The 23569-nt window shown below is 35.2% G+C and overlaps 1 protein-coding gene across 1 annotated transcript in view; it reads left to right on the top strand.

Annotated features, from left to right (window-relative positions):
- The window catches only part of TMC2 (transmembrane channel like 2), a 499206-nt gene that overhangs the window by 64185 nt on the left and 411452 nt on the right, over nucleotides 1–23569 (top strand). The window contains exon 4 of the mRNA XM_044058938.1: nucleotides 13997–14103. Coding sequence (XP_043914873.1) covers nucleotides 13997–14103 — 107 coding nt within the window. The remainder of the gene's footprint in view (nucleotides 1–13996; nucleotides 14104–23569) is intronic.

Below are 23569 nucleotides of genomic sequence, written 5' to 3'. Positions count from 1 at the left end.
ATCCAAAATTATTGACATGAGAATAGCGAAAGTGCAGAATGTCGAATGGGTAAATGGAAATCTCTGTAAGGGGAGATTTCCATTTAATCCAATGTAGTGCGGTCTTGGAGTTGGTATATTTAAGTAGCAGGGGTGTGAGGCCCCCCTGCCTACACCCTTTAGATTTTCTTTTTTTTAATTTATTTTTATGAACATTTGAAATTTTAATGGTTTGATCATTAAAGGTTGACCTTTAGTGAACCGAACCATTAAACATTCGATGTTCTAATATAGACCCCTTTAGCTCTCCCTTAAAACTTTTGTTCTGACAGGATTTTGTTATTTTAACTTTTAAAACTTCAAATAATTCCATATAATATTGGTTCTACTATAGCTTGGTACCTTCCTGAATAAGAATTACCTTCATTATTTAAGATTTTATTCTGTCAGAAGTTCAACAACCTGACACAAGTATGAGTCATTCGAAGGCTTCTCTTCATGATACATCTACGAGGAAGGAACTGCAGACAATTATAACTAGTATTCAAGATCTCTCCATCAAAATGGATAATCTGGAAAATATTATGGAAAATATGAAGAAGGAAAGTAAGAAACAAATTGACACACTGAAAGAAATTATTTCTAAACATTCTGAACAAATAGCCATACAAGCCTCTCTCAACGAGATTGATGGAAGACAGAATGAAAATGACACTCAAATAGAATTCTTACTAAAACAAAACAACTTATTATTGGAGAAACTGGAAGATCTGGAGAGTAGGTCAGGAAGGAATAATAACAGAATCTATAGATTTCCAGAAAAATGGAAGGTAATAACGACTCAATTTTTAAATGACTGGCTCCCTAAAGCATTAAATCTATTTGAATCTTTGTCATTTGGAATAGAGAGGGCACACAGGTCATTGTCAAATGTTTATAGTTCAAAGACTTCATTAGCTCTGAGATCTGTTATAGTTAAATTCTTGTCAACACGGGATAAAGATCTTATTTTGAGAGCTGCATGGTCGGTATCACCAGTTCAAATAAATGGGAAACGTGTCAGATTTGATAAAGATTACACCTCCACAGTAATGGCAAAAAGAAAAGCTTGTATTCCCTTTATTAAGACTATGAAGAAAGCTGACATCAAAGCACAGGGATTATCCCCCCACAAAATCTCCTTACCAGAAGGTCAAAGAATATTCAACAGAACATTCAGGCTCTGGACTTTGCTAAAAATAAATAATTTGTTGGATAAAGTAGAAGATATGGACTTGTCTTTACCTAGTCTGAAAACACAAGCCATCAAGAGCTCAAATGTCACAAAGGACACATCTCCTAAGAAGTGTAAAGAAAAGTGTAAAGAAAAGTAGTGAAGATCTCATTATATAAAGAACTTAATATTATTGTCATGACGTTGGTCTCCAGTTATATGAGGACACATATAAATACACCATACAAATGAGGGAACCTTCCTTTTTTTTTGGATGAGGGTTTACACATATTTATAGTTGGTTGTTGGTTTGGACTGGGATTAGAGTGTCTAGTGGGACGCATAGTCTGGCTGTGATTCGGATTTGACTGATTTGTGACACATTAGTTTTACTTGAGTGTCTTTCTCTTGTCTTGTTTGTGGGGTCTGTTTTGTTACATTTTTGCCCGTCAGTGTAGTTCTTTATTGTCTTTTTCTAAGTAAGCATGAGGTTTGAATAGTCTATAGTATAGTTGCATTTTTATGCCACTTCTCTTTATGGATGCTGTCTTTGAAGGATGGTGTTTCTGGGGTTGTTGCTCGGCTGAGAACACTGCTATGTCTATAGTCGGTTCTCTTTCTTTTAATTTGTAGAGGGGTGCAGTGCTCTTTATATTTCTGATACTAGCCAGATACCCAAGCAGTATATGAGATCATTTCCTGACTGACTGGTGGTTATGTGTGGTGTATATTGAGTTGGTAGATTTACTGCAATGATTCATTTTGTAGTTAACTGTTGCTTATATTAACATATAGCTGTTTTCTTTCCTCACATATGTGCCGCTCGTTTTTTTCATTGTGTTTCTGGCATGAGCAGCTTAAAATTGTCTCCCAAGATTTGAATTTTCCACTAGAACAGAAAAAGCCTGCATTTGGTAATGTTCTTGAGTAGCTTTTACATATTCGGCTTTCTTCTGTTATATTGCACCCTGCGGAAGTGCGAAGAGCTGCCAAAGTCAACCTCTGACCCCTCAACATGGAAGTTTGTGCTCCAACTTGAATGCTTCATGGTTAATCATATCGTACAAGCCATTTTCATAGATTAAAGTTAGCTGCATCCATTTATTAACTCATCAGTGTCAGCAAAACTGCTGAAATGACTTTGTTGAGGTTGGGCTTTTATGCAGAGTTGTTTTTTTTTTTTTAAAAATGGGAAAGAAAAGAAAGAAAAAAAAGGCTTCTCTTTTATGGTAACAGTGAAGTTTCTTTTTAAGTAGTATGTCATGTCACTGAATCTTAGTGGCTGCACAGAATGTCCGGTTCCTATTCATATACTTTATATATTTCTGAGTCAATAAGAGTTTTGGTTGTTTAAAGATATTCACTGAAATTTATTTCTAATTATTTAATTGAACTTGTTTATGAATAGTGCCTGTAAATAGCGTTTATGTGATACAGATATGCAAAGGCAGTTTCCTTGATTACAACTTAGAAATGCATTTAATTTTGCTTTGTTCTACTTGTCTTTTCAAGCATTTCTGTTCAGCTGTTTCAATGTATACATATTACTGCAGAAGTAATGCTTGTTAGCACTTATTTGATAGTGATGATCAGCTACTATCTGATAGAAATGATAACAGTTTTTAAGCACTGTAATCTGTGGTATTTTAATCAGATGCATATTTTTAATGTTAAATCTTTGGAGTAATAAGAAATTGATCTATATGTTGAATATAGTAGCATATTACAAGAAAGGGTTATGGCTTGCTGGGATTTAGTTGTACATTAATTTATGTAGGCTTTCTGTTACTCTTATTCTTAGAGGAATTATTGTTGTATGTAATATTCTTCAGATTATAATAGTTGTTTTGGTACCTTAAAAATCAGAGTATACTTAAACAAGGAAATAATTCTAGCAATTACAATAAGTAAGTGATTCAGGCTGAAGGTGATATGTAATGTGGGGGGTTTAATAGCTTAATGTTAAGACATTGAGGGGTTGCTAGATTTGGTCGTTAGTCTTCCGGTGGTTAGGTTTCACTCCTGGCTCAGTTGAATTGTTTGCTTTGGATCCACTAGTTTCACATAACTTTCTTGAGGCCTATAAAATCCTACACTATCAAGGAAGAGGGCTTTAACTGATATGTTGTAGACTATAAATAAATGCTAATATTCTAATGGAAAATTAATTTTGAATGCGGGTCTGATATACTTGTGAAATGCTTTATGCAACAAAAGTAGCACCAATAATGAAAACTTTTTCAACACAAGTTTTCTTTATATCTAACTGTCACAAAATTCAGAAGACATTTGATCAGTTTGCTATGTTAAGCAATTTATACATTACTTATTAATATAACATCATTTATATTTCTAGTCATCCTAGTCTATGAAAATATAATATCACTTTATATTTAGTCATTTTTTAAGTGGTTATCCAATCTGATTTCATGTTCCACATCCACACAGTGTTTGAAACAGTTTCACCATTTTTATTATATGCAGCTAGTCTAACTTTTAAGTTTTTATCAGTTTTGGTGCAGATTTCATTACCAACTGTCTAATACTAGTGCCGAAGCCACTGAGCTACAGAAATAGTATAAACTACCATCATACATTGAAGTACAGTCAGTTTATAAGGGTGGTGAGCAGCAATTTTTATCTTTTCTTTGGATTCTCTCCCTATTTATAGATTTCCTTATTAGTGTGAAGGAGTTTTCAGTAACTTTTATGATACTATCTTTGACCTTAATTAGTTTTGAATTCTTCAAAGACATATATGCAGCTCTTGATATGTTCACTTTATTGTTACAATATCTTTGTCTAGTATCTGATAGTTTGTTTTAATAATTATATACTATCTGTTCTCATTACTTCATTGTACTGAGGAATTATCTGGAATCATTTTTAATTACTTTTCTAAGACTTTATTTATTCTTTTTTATGATTGACACAAAGTTATTATAATATTATGTGTTTATTTGTTCATATCTACTCTAACAGAATTGATACATAATTGTTTTCCCTATCACACTACAGGCTGTACTTAATGTAATTTATAAGAGTATTATGTTGATTTTAGGTAATTAAATCCTATATTTATAGAGGTTAGGTGCTCCTTGTTTGTTTTAATATCCAGACCCAAGACATTTTTCCTTTCTCTTTCCTTCCTTCTTCTTTTTTCTATACTAGTATATTAGTATACTAGCATAATATGTGTAGATATAATTATCTTTGATAATTTAATATACATTTTGCTTTATTGTATTGTTTGTTATGCTGAAGTTTCATATTATTGTTAAGAAGCTGTTTTGTGTATAAGTTTGGTATTTGTTCATTTTAATAGGCAGTAACTATATATCAGGATAGTTTACTAAATTGCGATGGTTGAGAGGGGTTTTGATGATTATTTCATTAAACTGAGAACTAATTATTCCAGGATTAGGGATATAAATAGGTTTGAAAGTTTCTCAGTTGTGATTCTTTTATTTTTTTGTGTCCATAACAGATTCGGGATTATGCAATTGTATACACAGGAATGTTTACTTATAAATGCATATCTTTAAATGTAAATGGTATGAATAACCCTATTAAGAGAGGAAGTTTACTCAAATATCTAAAATTAATAAAGTGGATGTTGCCTTTTTACAATAAACACACTTAATAAAAAAGGATTTGGATCGATTAAATTTAAAAGATTATTCAATTCTAGTGGAATCTCATTTTCACTCTAAGAGAAGAGGTAATATGATCTTATGGAAAAATATTTTATCACCTAAGATTATCAACACATATTCTGATAAAAATGAAATGATGAGTATAGCAGTATTAGAGATAAATAAGTTATATTTTACTCTAGTTAATGTATATTGAATTCCGCGTATTGGTGCTAAAGAGGCAAGAAAATATTTAGACACAATTTCAATTTACTCAACAGGTGAAATCATTTTGGCAGGTGATTTTAATTGTATTTTACAGGCAAAATACACCATTAAAGTTACATTTTTTTCTCTATTAACTGCAGCAAAAAATGTAATATCTTTATTGATGCCACAAATCTAAGAGATATTTACGAAATCAAAGCTTATAACTCATTAAGATATACACATTACTCTTTCAGATTTGGCACACAAACAACATTTGATAAGGTATTCACATCTGATAGCCTTTTTTCAAAGATAGATAAAGTATCCATAATCTCCTGTCCATTGTCCGACCATAATGCCATTACTTTCAATTTCAGTATTAAACCTAATAATCTCATTTTCTGGCAAATAATTCCTGCTTATATTGTTAAAATAAAAGGTTTTAAAGAATGTTTTTTAAAATAATTAAACTTATTTCTAGATTACAGTGATAACAGTATGACTTCCAATACGATTTTATGGGAATCATTGAAAGCCTATTTATATGGTAAAATCAAAAGCTGGTATCTAAATAAAAAGAAAAGATGGGATATATAACTGATTAACTTACAAACAAAAATCAATTATTTAAAACGACATCTTAAAGCTAATGAAATAATTTCAAACTCTGAACTAAAAGAGCTAAATGAAAAGTGTACTGAAATTTTGAATCACAAAGTTTCTATTAATATGGAGAAACTTAAACTACAATCTTACTCAGTAAACCCCAAAAATTTACATAGGTTAGCTGTGAAATCAAAAGGGTTAAGAAATATAAATCACATTAAACAGATCTCTTACAGTCTCGATAATAAAACCAAAAATGCCACAGATTTAATGGATATCTTAGAAATTTTAGGAAACACCATGTAACAATTAATAGTACTAACATAGAAACTGACAACCAAGATTTAATTGATAACTTTAAAAAAAAAATAATATAAAAAAGAAATTGTCAGAAGAGCAGAATATTAAGTTTAATAGGCCTATATTTTTTAGTGAACTTAAGGAACAAATCAAAAATTTAAAGAATAATAAAGCTCCTGGCATTGATGGTTTAATACCGGAATTATATAAAATATTACATGATAACTCATTAGAAATTCTTTTAAAAGCATTTCAAGAACTTAAAAATAATCTAAGCTCATTTCATTCATGGAAATTTGCAATGATTTCCCCTATCTTAAAACAAGATAAAGATCCTAATTTATGCCCTTCCTATCAACCCATATCTCTTTTAAATATTGATTATAAAATCTTTATGACCATCCTTGCTAAAAGACAAAATTAATTTGTATCTAATCTAGTAGACGATAACCAAACAGGCTTTATTTTAAATAGGAAAGTTCAAGACAATATAATCAGACTTTTCTCTCTAATTGATTTTGCAAATAAGAAGAAAAAAGAACTTTCATTTTTCAGTTTGGATCTAGACAAAGCATTTGATTCGATACAATGGCCATATTTGTTCAAAGTCTTAAGATAGTACAATTTCTCAATAAATTTCATTGATCTAATAAAAAGAATATATGAGAATTCAATATCATACATTAACATTGGAGCAGTCTTATCAAAGCCAATAGAAATTCTAAAAGGCACTAAGCTAGGCTGTCCCTTGTCACCTTTGTTGTTTGCATTATCAGTTGAACCCTTTGCAAATCATATTAGGATAAACTCAAACATAAACTTTTTTTTGTTGATTAAAAACTATTGTTTCAAGATTCAGCTTTTTGCTGATGATATTTTATTGACAATAGGAGATCTAGACTCTTCCATTGTACATATTATTGATTCAATCAATTTTTTGAGAAAATATGTATAAAATTCAACCATAGTAAACAGAAACAGTATTAATAAATAAAATAATTAGCACCTTACTTGGAAAATACAAAGAGTTTAATTGGAAAAATGATTCCTTCAAAAATGTAGGTGTAATCATAACATCTAAATGGAATGAATCATTAAAGTTAAATTATAAAAATCTAATTAATAAACTTAAAAAAAATTAGATTGGAATAAGATGTTCTTTACTATGTAAGATAGACTGGCTTTTTTAAAGATGATTATTTTACCAAAAATGTTATTTTTCCTAAAAGCATTGATTGCTTCCCCTCCTAAAAAACTAATTAAACAAGTAAACTCATTAATAATTAAGTTTTTATGGCATCCTAAAAAATTGAGAATAGCATATGAGTGGCATTACAAAAGTTGGGAGGATGGAGGACTAGCTTTTCCAAATATCAAATTGTACTCTCAGTCAGTTATTCTTAATGTAATAAGTTTATGGCTGAATCTGGTTTATTCTTCAAATTGTAAAAGAATTCATAAATCAGTCCAACTCTCAACTAACAATATAGTAACAAATGATTTCAAGTTATCAGAAGTAGATAGCTTATATCTAATTATAAAAAAAATATTCTAAACAATAGAAATATCATAAACTTTAATCCCTTTGTGAATCATAAACTTCAATCCCTTTGTGAATTATATTATAAACAACTTTAAAAAGATAATGCATAGTAACTACCGTATTAAAAATCTATTATTTCTAATATTTCCCATTGCTTACACTGAAGGCTGTGTAGATTCCTTTAATGTACTGTAAATAAAATAAACCAAATGAATGATAATGATTTAAAATTTTGGCATGAGTTCTTGAATAATTCAGAAGTACATAAGGCAATTACATTAATAGCTAAATATAATATAAAACAAAATAATTGGTTAAATATACAAATATTTAGAGAATTTATCACAAATGAGTTAAAGTTAAAATTAAATATTAACCCAAAAATAATCCCTACAGTTTTAATGTTATTTTTTGAAATACATGACTTTGATAATAAAAAGGTATTGTCTTTATCGATATTTTATAAAACGTTGCAAACTGAGTTCTTGAAACCAGATGAAACCTGGGATTATGCAACAGAGGTAATTAAACATATTTTCTCTGAAATTAATAAAACTTTAATATTTAAATCTATTAATAATACAACCTCCTCGCCTTATTGGAAAATTTTCACTCGGAAGTTTCTTCATAGATGTTTTATAACTCCACACAAATCTTCCTTAATGTATAATAAAGAAAATGTTAACTGTTGGAGATGTGACAAATCTTTAGTTGCAGATTGGAAACATATGTTTTTAAACTGTTAGTCCCACTTTGGATTGATTTTAAAAATTTCATTAAAGCATTGTGGTAGGACAATTGTGAAATTAATGACTCATTATTATTGTTTAATGCACCAACACCAAAATCCATCCCAAAATCTCAAGTACAGCTTCTCTGGTCTTTACTTGCTATTGCGAGAAAAGTTATTACTATAAATTGGACGTGTACGAAAATCCTCTCATTCTCTGAATTTATTTCCTTACCAAAGACTGTAACAGAGAGATACTTATAGAATATGCCAGAGCAACATAAACTACTGTCCTGGTTAAAACTTAAAGATCTTTTAGACAAATTTTAGAAATGTATAAGACACTAATCCTGTTATGGACCTTGTATATACTTTTGTTGTGAACAAATTGTTATGTAATAATATCTTGTTAATCTTTTTCTTTTTTTAATCAAATAAAAAGTTTTTTTTTTACAGAAAGAAGAACAGAATGAACCTGGATGTTAATTGTTAATCTCCTCTGTGTAGTATCATAAGAACTATGCCAATAAATATATATTTTTGGGTACAGTTTAAGAAGAACCGAGCATTGTATTGACAGTTACATTATAATGGTCATGTAGTTTCATCTGTTGATGACTGGAGTGTAGGTTAACTAAGCTATCAACTGAACACAATCATTATGGTTTGTCTTAGTGGCTGCATTTTTGTTGTACTGTTTGTCTCAGGTTTAGAGACTGCAGAAGCCAGGGAGCCATACTAAATACATTTATTATAGTATATAGACAACTAATAGTATAAAATAAAGCAATTTATACATATTGCTAGTGAAGAAAGGTTAAAACTGATCTGGTAGTGAAAAGTATTAGGTTGGACTGGAGGAAGAATTGAATAGTTAGAAATGTTTTGACAGAGAAAAGTATCTAGGGATGGCAATTTGCAGAGTTTAAAAATATAAGGGACAGAGAATTTTTGGTACATAGTAGTTTTTTAGCTCATTTAGTTAGTTCAGGTAGCTTATTCAGGTAGAAGTTTATCTGGTTGTGAGGACAGGTAGCAACTGGCTGAAAGAGATGCATTGTTCCTTGAAACTATAAAGAAAATGATCTGGTTGTGAGCATGGTAAACAATTTGCTGAATGAGATGTGTTTTAAAGCAGTTGATGTGAGGATGGATGGGAATGGGAATGGGAGTTGGGTAGGGGAGTAAAGCATGGCTGAGCGCAGAGGAAATTCTCCTGCCCTTGTAGTGTAATTGCTCCACAGAAAACAACCTCAGGTGCCTGAAGGGCAGTACAAGAAGAGGACTGAGCTCCCTGTGTTCTAATTTATAAAGTAGGTCAGCTGGGGTAAGTAGGCCCACTATACATTTAAAGTGAAAGTCATCTTCCATAAGTCCTATGTTTTTAAACAAATATTACATCAGATCATTTCTTAGTTGATGTGGTCCATGTTAAATTTCTGTTAAAGACTTTTTTATATTTACAGCGCAATGTCTGAGCAACAGTGTTAGTCTGTATTTAGTTGCTAGTGAGGGGATGTGTGTGTGGAACTTTGCAAATTTATTTATTTATTTAAAGTGATTTGTCACTGTCCTTACCTTTATGGTTGTTATAATGCCTCTTTCTGTGATTTCAGAATAATCATTTCATGATCTACAATCATTTCTACCTTTTTCTGCTATTTTTCATTGTGCTTCATCTCCTTGTAATTCTCTGTGGAATGCCCTCTGACCTTTGATGTCATGTTAAACATTCCACTACACTTATCAGCTTAGTGCATGAAAGCAATTCTGAGGACTAGGGTGTTTTTTCTAGTGGAAGTACTGATGCCCAGGCTATTGACTTCACTTCTGATAATGAAATTCTAAATCCTTGCAAGAATTACTTGTGTTTGAGGTCATCAGGAAGTTCAGATGACGTACGTGTTGATGTTGATGAAGCTCCATACCATTGTGAAATCCCGCTCTAAAATGACTGCTTGGCCAGTAATCTTGTATCTTACCCTGTATTATTATTTCTACTTGGCTACATAAACTGTACCATACTGTCTGCAGCTTTGCTTTGTTATGAAGGTACACTTTACAGCTGTACTATTATAAAACACTATGGTTCTTAACTTGAGTGTAAACGCATTCTGATCTACCTTTCAATTATTTTCCACGTAGATAGACTTTCTCAGTCAAAAAGGCAATGAATCAATAAATAAATAGAGTAAAATAAAATAAATTTGGGAAATCACAAACAGTATGGGTCCTGCCAGGATATACTGAATTTCTTTTGCTGCTAAATTAAATATATTAAGGGAGTTATGGTAACTGCTGTAGTTGCCAGCACACACATTCAGGATGATTTCCTTAGCATTACACATAACATGGCAGTTAATGCAGTGGAACCCCTTTCTCTTGATATATGCCCTTCCCTGTTCCCTGGGTCGTGCTTTGATCTCAATGTGTATGCAGTCTAGGACACCTAAGACCTCAGGAAAGTGTGGTCTGGGGTAGAAATTCTGCATAGTTCTAACTCTGTCCTCAAGGGTATGGGGGAAATATATGTAGTCACTTGCTTGCTGTAGCACAGCATTCAGGAATGGGTGTAAGATCCTGGATGCTGATACCTGTGACACCACTAGCATGTCCCCTGTGGGTCTATGAAATGTTCCTGTAGCTAGTATTGTAAGTGCTACACATACCTTGGTCTCCAAAGGTATTAGTTCCCCTTAGTTTGCCCTTACTCTCAGGTGAGAACAACAGAGGTTGCAGAGTTCCTGGAGTGTGTCTCTATCTACCATGTAATGCTTTACTATTTCCACCTCACGCAGATCATTAAAAGTTAAACACGTTCTAAATACCCTTCTCCTCTTCACCTGAGGTCTGTCAGCAGCAACAGCATAGACTTGAGTCTGTTGCAACATGCACATGCAAAAGAGCAACATCAGTCCCTAACATTCTTTTCCTCAAGTGTAGTTTCCATGGCTGTATCCCAGTAGGTTTTGGAATATAAGGCAAAAGGCTACACAATTGCTTTATAGCTTCTTGAATAGCTCAGCCATCTTAGATGGATTGATTAGCATACAGTTCAGCTGCTTATGCAGTAATTAACATGCCACAATGTTTACAATGTTTGTGCGGCTGTATGTGACGTGCAGACATTTTTTGCAAGCCTTGTAGGGTTTATTGAATCCTGCCCATTTTATGTCATTAGCTTTTCTTTTATCTTGTAGTTGTGTGTCTATGGAATTAGTATATTTAAGTAAAGGGGTATTAGGCAAAAGCCCCATCACATAGGGATAGGTGGGCTAGCCCCTCCTGTAAATAGCACTTTCTTTGAATGATTCAGTGAACTGAAGTTTTGACTAGATTGTTTTGCTCATGGTTGATGATACAAGAAGTTTAAAACCAGGAAGCCTAGGAGGGGATATATATATATATATATATATATATATATATATATATATATAAGTCTACTTGACATGACCGAAATGTCGGTAGATGGACTTTCAGAATACTGAGGCCAAAAACTGGAAGTTTCATTTGATTGAAACTTCACTTTATCGACATTCAGAAGACTAAACGTTTAAAATGCTGAATCTCCAAGCTGAGCAGAACAGGAAATCTGCTCATTTCCACATTGTAGTGTGATCTTGGAGTTGGTATATTGGTATATTTAAGTTGCAGGGGGTTTGGGGATGGAACCCCCCCATGGTGGGGTGCAGGGAGTGCAGCCCCCCTGAAAAATGTAAAAGTAAAAAAATAATAATTGTTGTTATTAAATTTAAGTGTCTGTAATGAATATTCATGTCGGTGCTGTAGCTACTGTCATGAATATTCAGTGGAATATTTTTGGGATTAGGGGGTATTGGTTGTTGGGTGGGGTGTAGGTGAGGTTTGGTACAATGTTTGGGTTTTAAAAAGGTTAGTGTGCTGTTGCTGTAGTATTAATGGTTAGTGTAGTAATTGTATTTCCTGCAACACTTCCTCTGTACTTGTACTTGTGTTTGGTAACTAATAGGAGAATTTAAAGACATATCACACTATTAATACAGGATGACTTAACAGTTATCTCATTATATGCAGCAGCAATGCAGTCGTTATTGTGAATGTTTGATTATGTGAAAGTTGGCTAAATGAAATTTCAGGATTGTGAAATTTTGGCATTTTGGTCTCTGTCTTATGAAAGTGGGTTATTTGATATTTCAGTCCTGTAAAGTAGACCTATATATATATATATATATATATATATATATATATATATATACAAAATCCTGAAACCAAAAGCCTGAAAATTCAGAATCCTGAAAACTCAAAATCCTGAAAGCCCAAAATCCTGAAAGACCAAAATCCTGAAAACACAAATAATGCTAATATGTCACTATAAAGACACTAATATCTACCAACTGACCCTGACCCTAACCCTAACCCTAAGGTCCGTCACTATCGCACACTCACCTGACCCGCGCCCTAACCCTAACTCACTTAAACCGCCCCTAACCCCAATATTTGTCACTATTGCATACATGCCTAACCTGCGTCCTAACCCTAACTCACTTAAACTGCCCCTAACCCTAAAATAAAACCAACTGCACACTTACCTGACCCCAACGCATGACCTAACACCACAGGGCTAACAATAGCAAAGCCACAATGACATCAGTATGTCTATTTTGTGTTTTCAGGATTTTGAGTTTCAGGATTTTGGTCTTTCAGAATTTTGGGCTTTCAGGATTTTGAGTTTTCAGGATTCTGAATTTTCAGGCTTTTGGTTTCAGGATTTTAATTTTCAGGCTTATGATGTTTCAGGCTTCTGAATGGGAACCATATATATATATATATATATATATATATATATATATATATATATATATATATATATATATTTATATGGTTTACTATCAAAAGGGCGATTGGGCTTTGAACTGGAAAGACCGAATGCTCTAAATAGAGATTTACGAATAAAGAAAAAAAATGTTGAACTCACAACTGCGAATGCACACTAACATTCGCTGTTGTGAATTCAACATTTTGAATGCAGATTGCACTATAGTGGGGATTGGGAAATGTACCCTCTCCTTCACTGTAGTGTGATCTCAGAGTTTATATATATAAGTAGAAGGGGGTGTGGGTGGGCTTGCCCCCCTGCAAAAACTTTCTTTGCTCTTGGTATTTATATATATCTGTGGCAGTGAGAGGGTGGATGGAATAACTTGGTAGACTCCACAGCTGTAAAAAACGGAGTAGAAATATTTTGATGACATTATTTTCTTTATATGGCTACTTGATATTTAGTGATTGTTTTCATTTTTTAAATCTCCTCTTACTGCAGACTCATTTTTACAGGTATCACAAATGAAGAGGGGAAAGTCATTACATTTATGAAAACATACCGTTCAATTCTCGGCGTGGCTTGGGAGTGCCTTCTGTGTGGAGTCTGCATGTCCTCCCCCAGGTTGGGTAGCATTCGAAAGACATGCGTGCATAAATGGGCGTGCCTTCGTTGAAGGTTTGGCATCGAGCTGGTACCTCGGTGTTTCATAAAAATCTACTGCCAATCATTAGTGGACTGGAGTTCCGCTGTGGCGACCCCTTACCGGGAAAAAGCCGAAAGACAAACAAAACTGCAGCATTGCTACAGAAAAATAAGATTGTAAATTGTGCCAGTTATGATAGTTTTGTATTTAAACTTCTATATGAATGTCATGTGATTTAAAAGATGTGATACTCAGTTACCACTGTTTTTAAACGTCATTAAACCATGTGAGCAATGCATTTCTGGTAGCCTGAAGTTTTTGTTTTCTGTCTTGAAGGTCACTTTGGCTCATCTGTCGCTTCTTACTTTATTTTCTTACGATGGATGTACGGGCTGAACATGGTTCTATTTGGCTTAGTTTTTGGATTGGTTGTAATACCAGAGGTAAGTTAACACCTTTAATACTATTTTTATCTTGTTGAGTTATGGGACAGGAAAAAAAATTGTGATCACAGGATTTTAAAGAACTAAGTGGAATCTTCCAGTCTCCATCTTCTGCATTACTTCTTTCTTTCTCTCCTTTCCTTAGTTTGTTCATCTATTCAATATTGTGCAGAGTATGTATTAACTTGCTTGATAACCAGCTGAATGATGCAGTTTCAATTAACCATTCTTTGTTTTTGGAAACTTGACAAAGCTGACTGGTTCCAAATTTAATTTAATGACAAAATGCCTGCTTGTTATTGTACAGTCTCAGGGATTCTGTATATTTAACATTTTAAATTATGCTGCCTAATTTCCTTAAGAAAATAATTTTATTAATTTTAAAAGCTTGTGGCCGACTGCTTGTTGGTGTACATAAAGTAATTGACCAAACTTGTAAATTATAATCATTAGCATGTTTGTTTCAAAAAGAGACTGCTTGATAGATAGACTATCTTAGTAGAATAAGTGGCCCATTTTATGAGTATGCAGAAGTTTTGATCTTCAATTGCCAGCGCACTCTGGTTGTTGGCTACATATTATCAAAAAAGCAGAAAAGGATAGTAGCAGTATAGAGAGTATTGTTAATCCCTCCTATAAAACTTTGAGTGAATGCAGAAAGAAGGCAATTCAGTACATGCCACGAAGATCTCAAAACACAACTTGAACTGTGGAAATTGAGACCAGTGCAGGATACAAGACATCTTGACAGAATGAAGCAGCTCGAGCTGGAAAGGGAGAAGAGCACAGAGAAGCCAAGTTTGCACTCAGGGAAAAGGAGTTAGAAGAAAGAGGAGGTGCTCAACCTTTGCCCAGTGCATTTAAGTAGATGAAGAGAAAGCACAGGCTTGGATACCTAGTCCAGTTATAAATTATTTTCTCACTAAAATAAGGGAATGATTCTAATAGTTTTATTTGGGGATCTGAACATGTGTCCGGCAATGGCAATATGTGAGATGTTTAGCCCCTGTACTTACACTATGTGGAATCAGTGCATACTATCAATAAAATGAATAATGTTGACTGCCTAGATTAGTAAAAGGTAAACATGTTTTATATGGATGTTTTAGCTTGATATCTGAAGCTTATAGTGAAACATATATACAGTATATGAAAAAACTGGAGGACAGTGTCTGTGATTTAATTGCAAAACTAAGCACTTATTTTAACATGTGGGTGAATATATCTGAAATTGCTACTTTTCAAATGTTGAGAGACATAAGGAAACAAGCATACAGGACTTTATCTAAGTTTATGAGAACATAGCTGACAGACTGGGCGTCTAATACTGTTGAGGTAATGGTCAGAAAGGGTGACCTCTAGCTAGCTAGCAGGAAACATCTGTACAAGATGGATTTACTTAGCAATATATATATGGATAAAAGAAAACCTACAAGGTCCAAGCCGTCACAACATGCTCCAAAGATAGATGGAGACAATGATTCCAGTACATGCCAAGATATTGAAGTTAGGCATCTCCAGTGTAACCAAGTGAGGCAGATATGATGTTAATGTTCACAGTGATATGGCGGGGGAAGCCACCTAAGGCAGCTAACAAAGGTGGAACCATTGTAGTGGAAGGATGTCTTCAGACAACAACTGTTTCAAATTATCTCAAGGGTTTGTACCCTGTTCCTGTGGAGGGAACATAAAATATTGTCATGAGATAAACTGTATCAGAAGTAACTATTGTTAAGCGTGTAGATGCTAAAAGATGACAACACTTTCTAGTTAGTCCACTTCAGTTGGGTCCAATGGATGGATACCTTTTCAAGTAATATTGGCCAGAATTCATTTGGACTGGGGGAAAGGAAAGCAATCAGATGCTAGTGGTTGATGTCATTCCTGCAGATGTGTTAATGGGAAAAATTGTGAGATACAGTACCATTTGTGCATGTAATTACACACTGCCAGAAATGGAAACAAGCTTGTGGGGAAGACAGTAGGTGAACTCATCCATTGCTCACACCTCAAGCATAGGCTGGTGATGTGGTACTTTGGAGAAAGAACTAGGTAGTAGTAGCAAGCCTGGATTTGAGTCACAGAAGCTAAAAATGCTGCATTACCTTTGAAAAGCGGAAAGTTGTAAGGCAATAGTAACAAGCCAGAATCTCACCCATAGTTATCAGTAGTTACTATACTTTCTTTGGGAAGGGGCAATTTCAGAGGTAGGGCTTTATGGTAGTAGCAAGCCTGAATCTGAGACACAGCTGTTAAAGGGCACTAAACATCTTATAATAGGGAAACTGAGGAAGGTCACAGTTCTTGGATCCTACCTTACAAGACATAATGTAGGTAGATAAGGAAACATTTGACTGCCAAGGGTAGGAGGAGCCTCTAGACTGGGACAAGGGATTATTGTATAGAGACCAGACTCCAATTTTTGTGTGGGGAGTCAGGGAGGGCTACTATTAGTGACTTCTAACAATATCCATGATATTTCTTTTTCAGAACATATGCACATAAAATGCACAAAAATTAGATGTATGCAAAATTATTATTGGTCAGGTATTGGGAAAGGTGTGAGTACCTTGGTAGTGGTTGACTATGCTACTAGTTACTCTGACTCAGTGCAGCTGCCCTCTATTGAGGCAGAAAAGGTGGCAAATGCTTAGTTATAAATATTCAGAAGAGTGGAGTTTCCTCACAAGCACTGACAGACAGAGGTGCTAATTTAATTTCAGTCTTGCTAAACTTGTGAAGCATTGTGTGATAAAACAGATAAAGACTATCCCTACCATCTATAACCAAATGGTCTTAAGAAGAGGTTTAGCACTACTCTAAAGACCACATTGACAGCATTCACAGAACAGTTTAAGGGGGAGTCGAATGTACCTGCCTCATCTATGCATAAAGAGAGGTGCCTCCTGACTACACAAGTTTTTTCCTTACCTGAACTACTTTACAGTCACACGGTGAAGGGACCCTTTCATTTAATATGTGATAATTGGGAGGGTAAACATTATTATTAAAAGGAGTCTATCACAAGGCACATCCCAAACTTTAAGAGCAGGCTTGGGAGCTCATGGCATTGTCTCAAGAGCATCTAGAAAAAGCACAACAGCAACAAAATGTTTGGTATGAATGGACAGCTAAAGCCAGAGAAAACACAGTGGACAATAGGTGAAGGTGCATATTCCTGTACAACAAAATAAGCTGCAGGCAACATGGGAGGGCTAACTCTTTTGTATGAAAGGTAAGCAATATTAATGATGTTACAGAACTGCCAGGTAGGAGGCAGAAACAAACTCAGTCATGTTAACATAATGAAGCCCTACCATGATAAGGAGACACTGGTACTTAGTATCTTCAGAGGGTTATAGGGGAAGTGAAAGGGGATGTTTATGGCAGACCTTCTTAGTGAGGCTTGATCTGGATGAGGCAGTGCTTTCAAAACTGCTAGCTGTACTCAGGTTCAGGAAATCAGAGCAGTACTGCTGGGGTTTGGGGGCATGTTTACTGTTCTTCTACGGTGTATCCAGCTGGTGGAGCACCACATAGACAAAGGAACCAAATGTCCATGGTAGCATAGGAGTGGTAAGAATAATGCAAATGGACATGAACTTTCAAGATAATGAAATGAGAATTATAACTAAAAGACTGCACAGTTAACCCATGCTGTGCATTTGGGATAGTCCCAAGGAAACAAAATCAGGGAACAACTGTGGAAAACTATACACAATTTGTGTTTTTTCAGTCAAGAGTCAACAAAGATGGAAAATGTGAAAGGTTGTATAAAACTTGCAATTGCTTTTTTCAGTTCTTTGAGGCATGACTGGCTAGGCTGAAAAAGGCTCTAGGGCTGTTAGCCAAGTAACCTCCTATGATCCAGTATAGATGCAACAAATATGTAAAAAGGAATTTATAAACCTGCAGTCCTTTTTCCAGTAAGAATTCAACAAAAAATGTAGAATGTTAAAAACTGTACAAAACAAATATTTTTTTTCAGCAAAAACTGTATACACAAGCCTGTTCAGATTAAGGGCAGATCCTGCCTACCTAAGCTGGTTGGCTTTTTTGAGAAGGTTACTGAAGCAATGGACGAGGCTAAATCCATACACACTGTATATCTAGACCTTGCAAAGGTGTTAAACACTATCCCACACTCAGTTATCATAGATAAATTACATCAGCTAAATGGCAATCCCTATATAACTCATTGAATAGCAAACTGGCTCATAAATAGAGCCCAGGAAATAAGGGTGAGCTGCTCCTACAAATGACCTGTCTTTAGTGGTTTATCCCAGGATTCAGTGTTTGGGTGGCTCTTCTTTGGCATTTATATCACAGAGATCAAAACTACTGCTAAAGGTTTATGGCTGACCAAGTGTGTAGATGACTATAAACTTGGTGCCATCATAAACTCCCCAAGGGACACCAAGATCCTCTAAGCGTGCCTTTCCCAAAACAATAGTGAGTGTCAAGACCATGGTCTAAAACTAAATGCCAGGAACTGTATAACAGAATCCTTCTTCAAGCAGGAAATCCCTTGTAACATTGCCAACACACCCATGAAAATTGATTCAGTAGTTAGATACCTGGGAGGCTATGTAGATAAGGACATGCTCTTCCATCACTACTTATCCACTATTGTAAGACAGTGCTTTTTTCTTGCACAGCTTATTACTAATGGTATGGCATCCAGGTACAGGGATGTGATAATTTCACTGTATTCCACATTCATCAGGCTGATCATTAAGTATAATGACCCCTTTGATATGTACCTATCCAAACATTTGACAGAATTTGAATGCTCACAATACTTTCTTGCTGAGAAAAATCAGGGTGTCAATCATAAAAACTATGCAGACTGTCTCAAAGCCTTGCCCACCTTCTTGGTGTCCTACAGGCTATTAAGGGTGATCTCTGCCTTACTAACAAAGCCTCAAAAGACCCTATCCTGTCAAACCTAATGTACATTTTATGAGTCTAATAGGGACATAAGCACCAGTTTAAGAGATCTAAATCTCTTCTGCAACATTAATATAGCATGCTGGAGGGATAGATATGCATCACTGTGAATACCACTTTGGAATTGTCTTCCTCTACACATAATGCAAAGTACTTTTCATACACTATTCAAAAGTGATATGAATGAATGGATGGATAACCACAATATCATCCCTGGTTTAGCACCCTTGTCTTTTGTGTATAGGGGACGCACATAAATGTTCTGCTTGTCTCTGTCTTATTCGTACTTCAAATATATGGTCTAAAAAACTTCATGGGAATGTATGGCTAAACTTCTAAAGATCCTCATGGACCAATAGCCTGGTAAGTACCTGCAAAACCTATGCATCAGGTCTATGAAAATGAAACTGATTCTCTCTCTCTCTCTTTATTACACACACACACACACACACACACACACACACACACACACACACACACACACACACACACACACACACACACACACACACACACACACACACACACACACACACCACACACACACACACACACACACACACACACACACACACACACACACACACACACACACACACACACACACACACACACACACACACACACACACACACACACACACACACTATTGTGTTTGAGGTTACAACTCCCTGATTATCTAAACAATTTTGCTTTGGGAAAGTTATTTAGATTTAAGATTATAACCAAGCATGAAGTAAAGTGACAAAACTTCTTTCCAAATGCAAGAAGGTGGAATTTGTCTAAAGCAACTGGGTTAACCAAATATTAACAAGTGCTAACTCAGTCTAGTATACCCCTCTGGTACTTCAAGCAGAATTATTCCTTTCAGTTTAAAAATAAGCACAGAAGTTAAATCAGTCAGTTTCTACTTTCCTCTTTGAGTAGTCAGTGGACTAAGATAAGAAAAGTGAGAGCCTGCTGTGCACAGTTGGCAAGTTCATGCCTATGTATTTTGCCTATGAATTTTTTGGTTCTTATGTTCATAGGTTCATACATTTGGTGAACAAACACAAGACCCATCAGTAATTGAAGAGTTTGGTGCCTTGAATCCCACGCTAGAACTTACTGGGGCCCATGGTGTCATCCAGTTTATTTTTGAAGACATGCATTGATAGGGTGAGCTTAATTGAGAGGAGGAGTTTATTCCATAGGTGTGGAATAGTTTTAGATATGAAGTTGTCATGTTTCAGAGTATGGCTGGCAGTAATTTTTGTTGAGGCTGAGTGTCATCTTGTCTTCCATTCACCAGGGAGACATTCTAAGCCAATGGTTTTGAATAGTAAGGTCCTTTAACACAGGTATAAGCCTCCTCTAAAAAGAGAGAACGAGTTGCTGTAGTACTTTCTATAAGACAAGCCTTGAAGTAATTTGATCCTCTTTATAAGGATTTTTTGTACCTTCTTCAACTACACCAGATGGCATGTAAGTAGGTTACAGAACAGGGCACAATATTCTATATTTGGTATGATTAGAGCTGTGTAAAGGCAGACATTTACTTCTCTGGCATGACTCAACTCCATGGAAGATAAGATGTGCAACATCATATGCTTTGTGGATGATAAGAGGCTATTGGGGTATCAAATAAAAAGTCATCATCTGGAAAGACTCAAGGTCTTTTACTATTTTGTCAACTTAGCTGCTGTCCATCAGTAGTGTATAAAGCTGTTGGGGTGGTACCTAATTCCAGAATGCTGTATTTTTTTTTTTACTTTAAAGGTAAGGTCTTTTCTACTACAGCACTTGTGTAATGTAAAGGGTTGTTTAAATGCATGTGGTGTCAGTGGGATTAAGGACAATCTTCCCAAGTTTGCAGTTATCTGCATATTTGGTGTGCCAACCACTGGAGTCATTTTTGTCATTTGAGAAAAAGATGCCAAAAGGAGTGGCTGCAGGACAGAGCCTTGAGGACCACCACTGGTTACAGGGATGTTAAGAACAGGAGCCTTCCTATTCTTACCGGTTGTGTATGACCATGTAGCTGATTGTGGACCCAATTTCATATGTTATTATTGACCTTCAGATCCCTACGTTTATGTATGATGTTATGCTTTAGCTAGATGTAAGTAAACTGCATGGCCAGATAAACCTTCATCCTACTCTCATATGAGGTTAGGCATACAAAAATCAACTTTTGTTAATACTTACTGAGGTTCCCTCTGTCTGTTTGAATGTGTTCTACATTGACTGTCTTTATAAACTTGCAAATATTCTTGTGAGGCTGATTAATCTATAATTATTAGAGTTTGCGACTTGGGACCATAGCAACCTGCTTCAAGTTGGGGACATTGCTATCTTCTAATGCTGTATTAAGAATGTGCATAAGGGCTATTTTGCCTGCACAAATCATGCTTCCTGGTATCTTATACTGGTCTCCTGGAACTGGTGTTTCTGGTCTTAATGAGGACAGAAATACCCATTTTTGATGGAAAATAAAGTAGTACTCTGCCTCAACTCAGCCGATGTTCACATAACTCTAAGCCAGGTGACTGGTCAAAGACTGTTTGACAGTAAATCTCCCTGTAGGACTGGATCCCACTCCAGTTTGCTTATAGGATGAACAGCTCCACTGCAGATGCCATTTTACTGGCACTGCATACATCCATGGCTCACCTGGAAAACAAGAACTGTTATGTCTGACTATTATACATTGACTTCAGCTCTGCCTTTAACACATGTATACCACAACATCTGATAAACAAACTGATTCATTTGGGTGTCAGTACTCCCATGTGCAACTGGAATTTGGACTTCCTCATTGACAGAGTACAAAGAGTGAGCATAGGCAATAACACCTCAGAAAACACTACACTGAGCATGAGAGTCCCTCAAGGATGTGCCCTCAGTCCTCTGCTATTCACCATGCTGACCCATGACTGCGCAGCTAGGAACAACTCAAATCGTATCATCAAATTTGTGGATAACACTACAGTAGTAGGCTTAATCATCAATGGTGATGAAACAGTAGGCAGGGAGGAGGTGAAGCAGCTGACTGACTGGTGTGACAACAACAACCTGCCTCTGAACATAAAGAAAACCAAAGAGGTGATAGTGGGCTTCATGAAAAACCATGAGGCACATCCCCCTCTCACAATCAAGGGAGAAACTTGAACAGCACCAAATTGCTGACTTGACATGGTCCATTAACACAAATCATATTGTCAAAAAATGCACAACAAAGGCTCCACTTCCTGTGCAGGTTGAAGAGAGAAAACCTTCCATCTTCGATCCTCACAACCTCCTACACAGGCACCATTGAAAGTATCCTGACAAGCAGTATCACAGTATGGTATGAGAACTGCAAGATGGCAGATTGTAAGGCTCTCCAAAGGGTGATGAAGGTGTCAGAAAGGATCACCAGGTCCATGCTTCCATCTAAACAGGACTTGCACTTGGCACAATGTTTCGGTAGAGCTAAAAAGATTGTCAGAGACCAAACCCACCCAGCTCAGGGACTGTTCTTCTGCTTCACTTTGAGCAAACGCTACAGAAGTATATGATGCAAAACAACAAGATTCAGAAATAGCTTCTTTCCTCAGGCTATCAGACTAGTAAACTTGAGTAGCAATGCAAGCCAACAGGTCACCTAGTCAGTGGCCATACAGTCTGAAGGGAATCTCTTTTATTAAAGTGCAATTAACCCACTGTTAGGTTCTTCACACTTGTCAATAACTCATTGTAAGTGTCTTAATTTTGTGCAGTAGCTCATAGAACAAGTTACATTCCGTGCAATTGAAAATGTTCTAGTCTTTTTGCTCAAGTCTCAACTCTGCAGTATATCTACCTGTGCAATACTCAGTGCTGCTAATAGTTAGAGATACAACAAATGTGATTATGTCCTAGTGTTATGTCAAAATGTTATAAATGTTTTTTCTTTCTTATTATATATGTTATATTTATATGTATTGTCTGCACATAGAGCGCGAAGCAATGAAATTTCATTTAGCTTGCACTGAGATGTGGGTCTGAATGACAATAAAGTTTACTTTGACTTTTGACCTTTGAATTTCAACCATGATCTTGCTGCAGGGACAAAGAATAAATGGAGTTTCCATTTGTGACCTGTACTTTACCCCAGATCTGTATGCTAGTGTATTAGCTAGGCCTGTTCACTTTTATGGTGATACCATTTTGATCTACCACATTTCATTCTTGTTCCTTCTTTATCATTTTTCAGAAATTGTTGGAAAAAGCCTTGTTATCACCCACCTTATTAAGCTTAACACTGAATGAAATTTTGTTTCTTTTGATTGGGAGTTCTTTTTTCAAAACAATTGACCTTCACTTTGTCACAATGTGTTATGTAAATTTTAAAGGCTTTTTATGTGCTTTTATTTTAGTTTAATAATTGATTTTTTTAACTCTACCATTTAGTTTCATCGTAGGATTTTCAACTGTATTCATGTCTCACAGTGATCATTTTGTCACTGTAGTTATTAAAAGTGTTATAGATGGCTGTAAACAATTAACAAATATT

The sequence above is a fragment of the Protopterus annectens genome, chromosome 17.part0 (assembly GCF_019279795.1).
Source record: "Protopterus annectens isolate FY-2018-M chromosome 17.part0, PAN1.0, whole genome shotgun sequence".
Lineage (NCBI taxonomy): Eukaryota > Metazoa > Chordata > Ceratodontiformes > Protopteridae > Protopterus > Protopterus annectens.
This window is presented reverse-complemented; position numbering and strand designations above follow the sequence as displayed.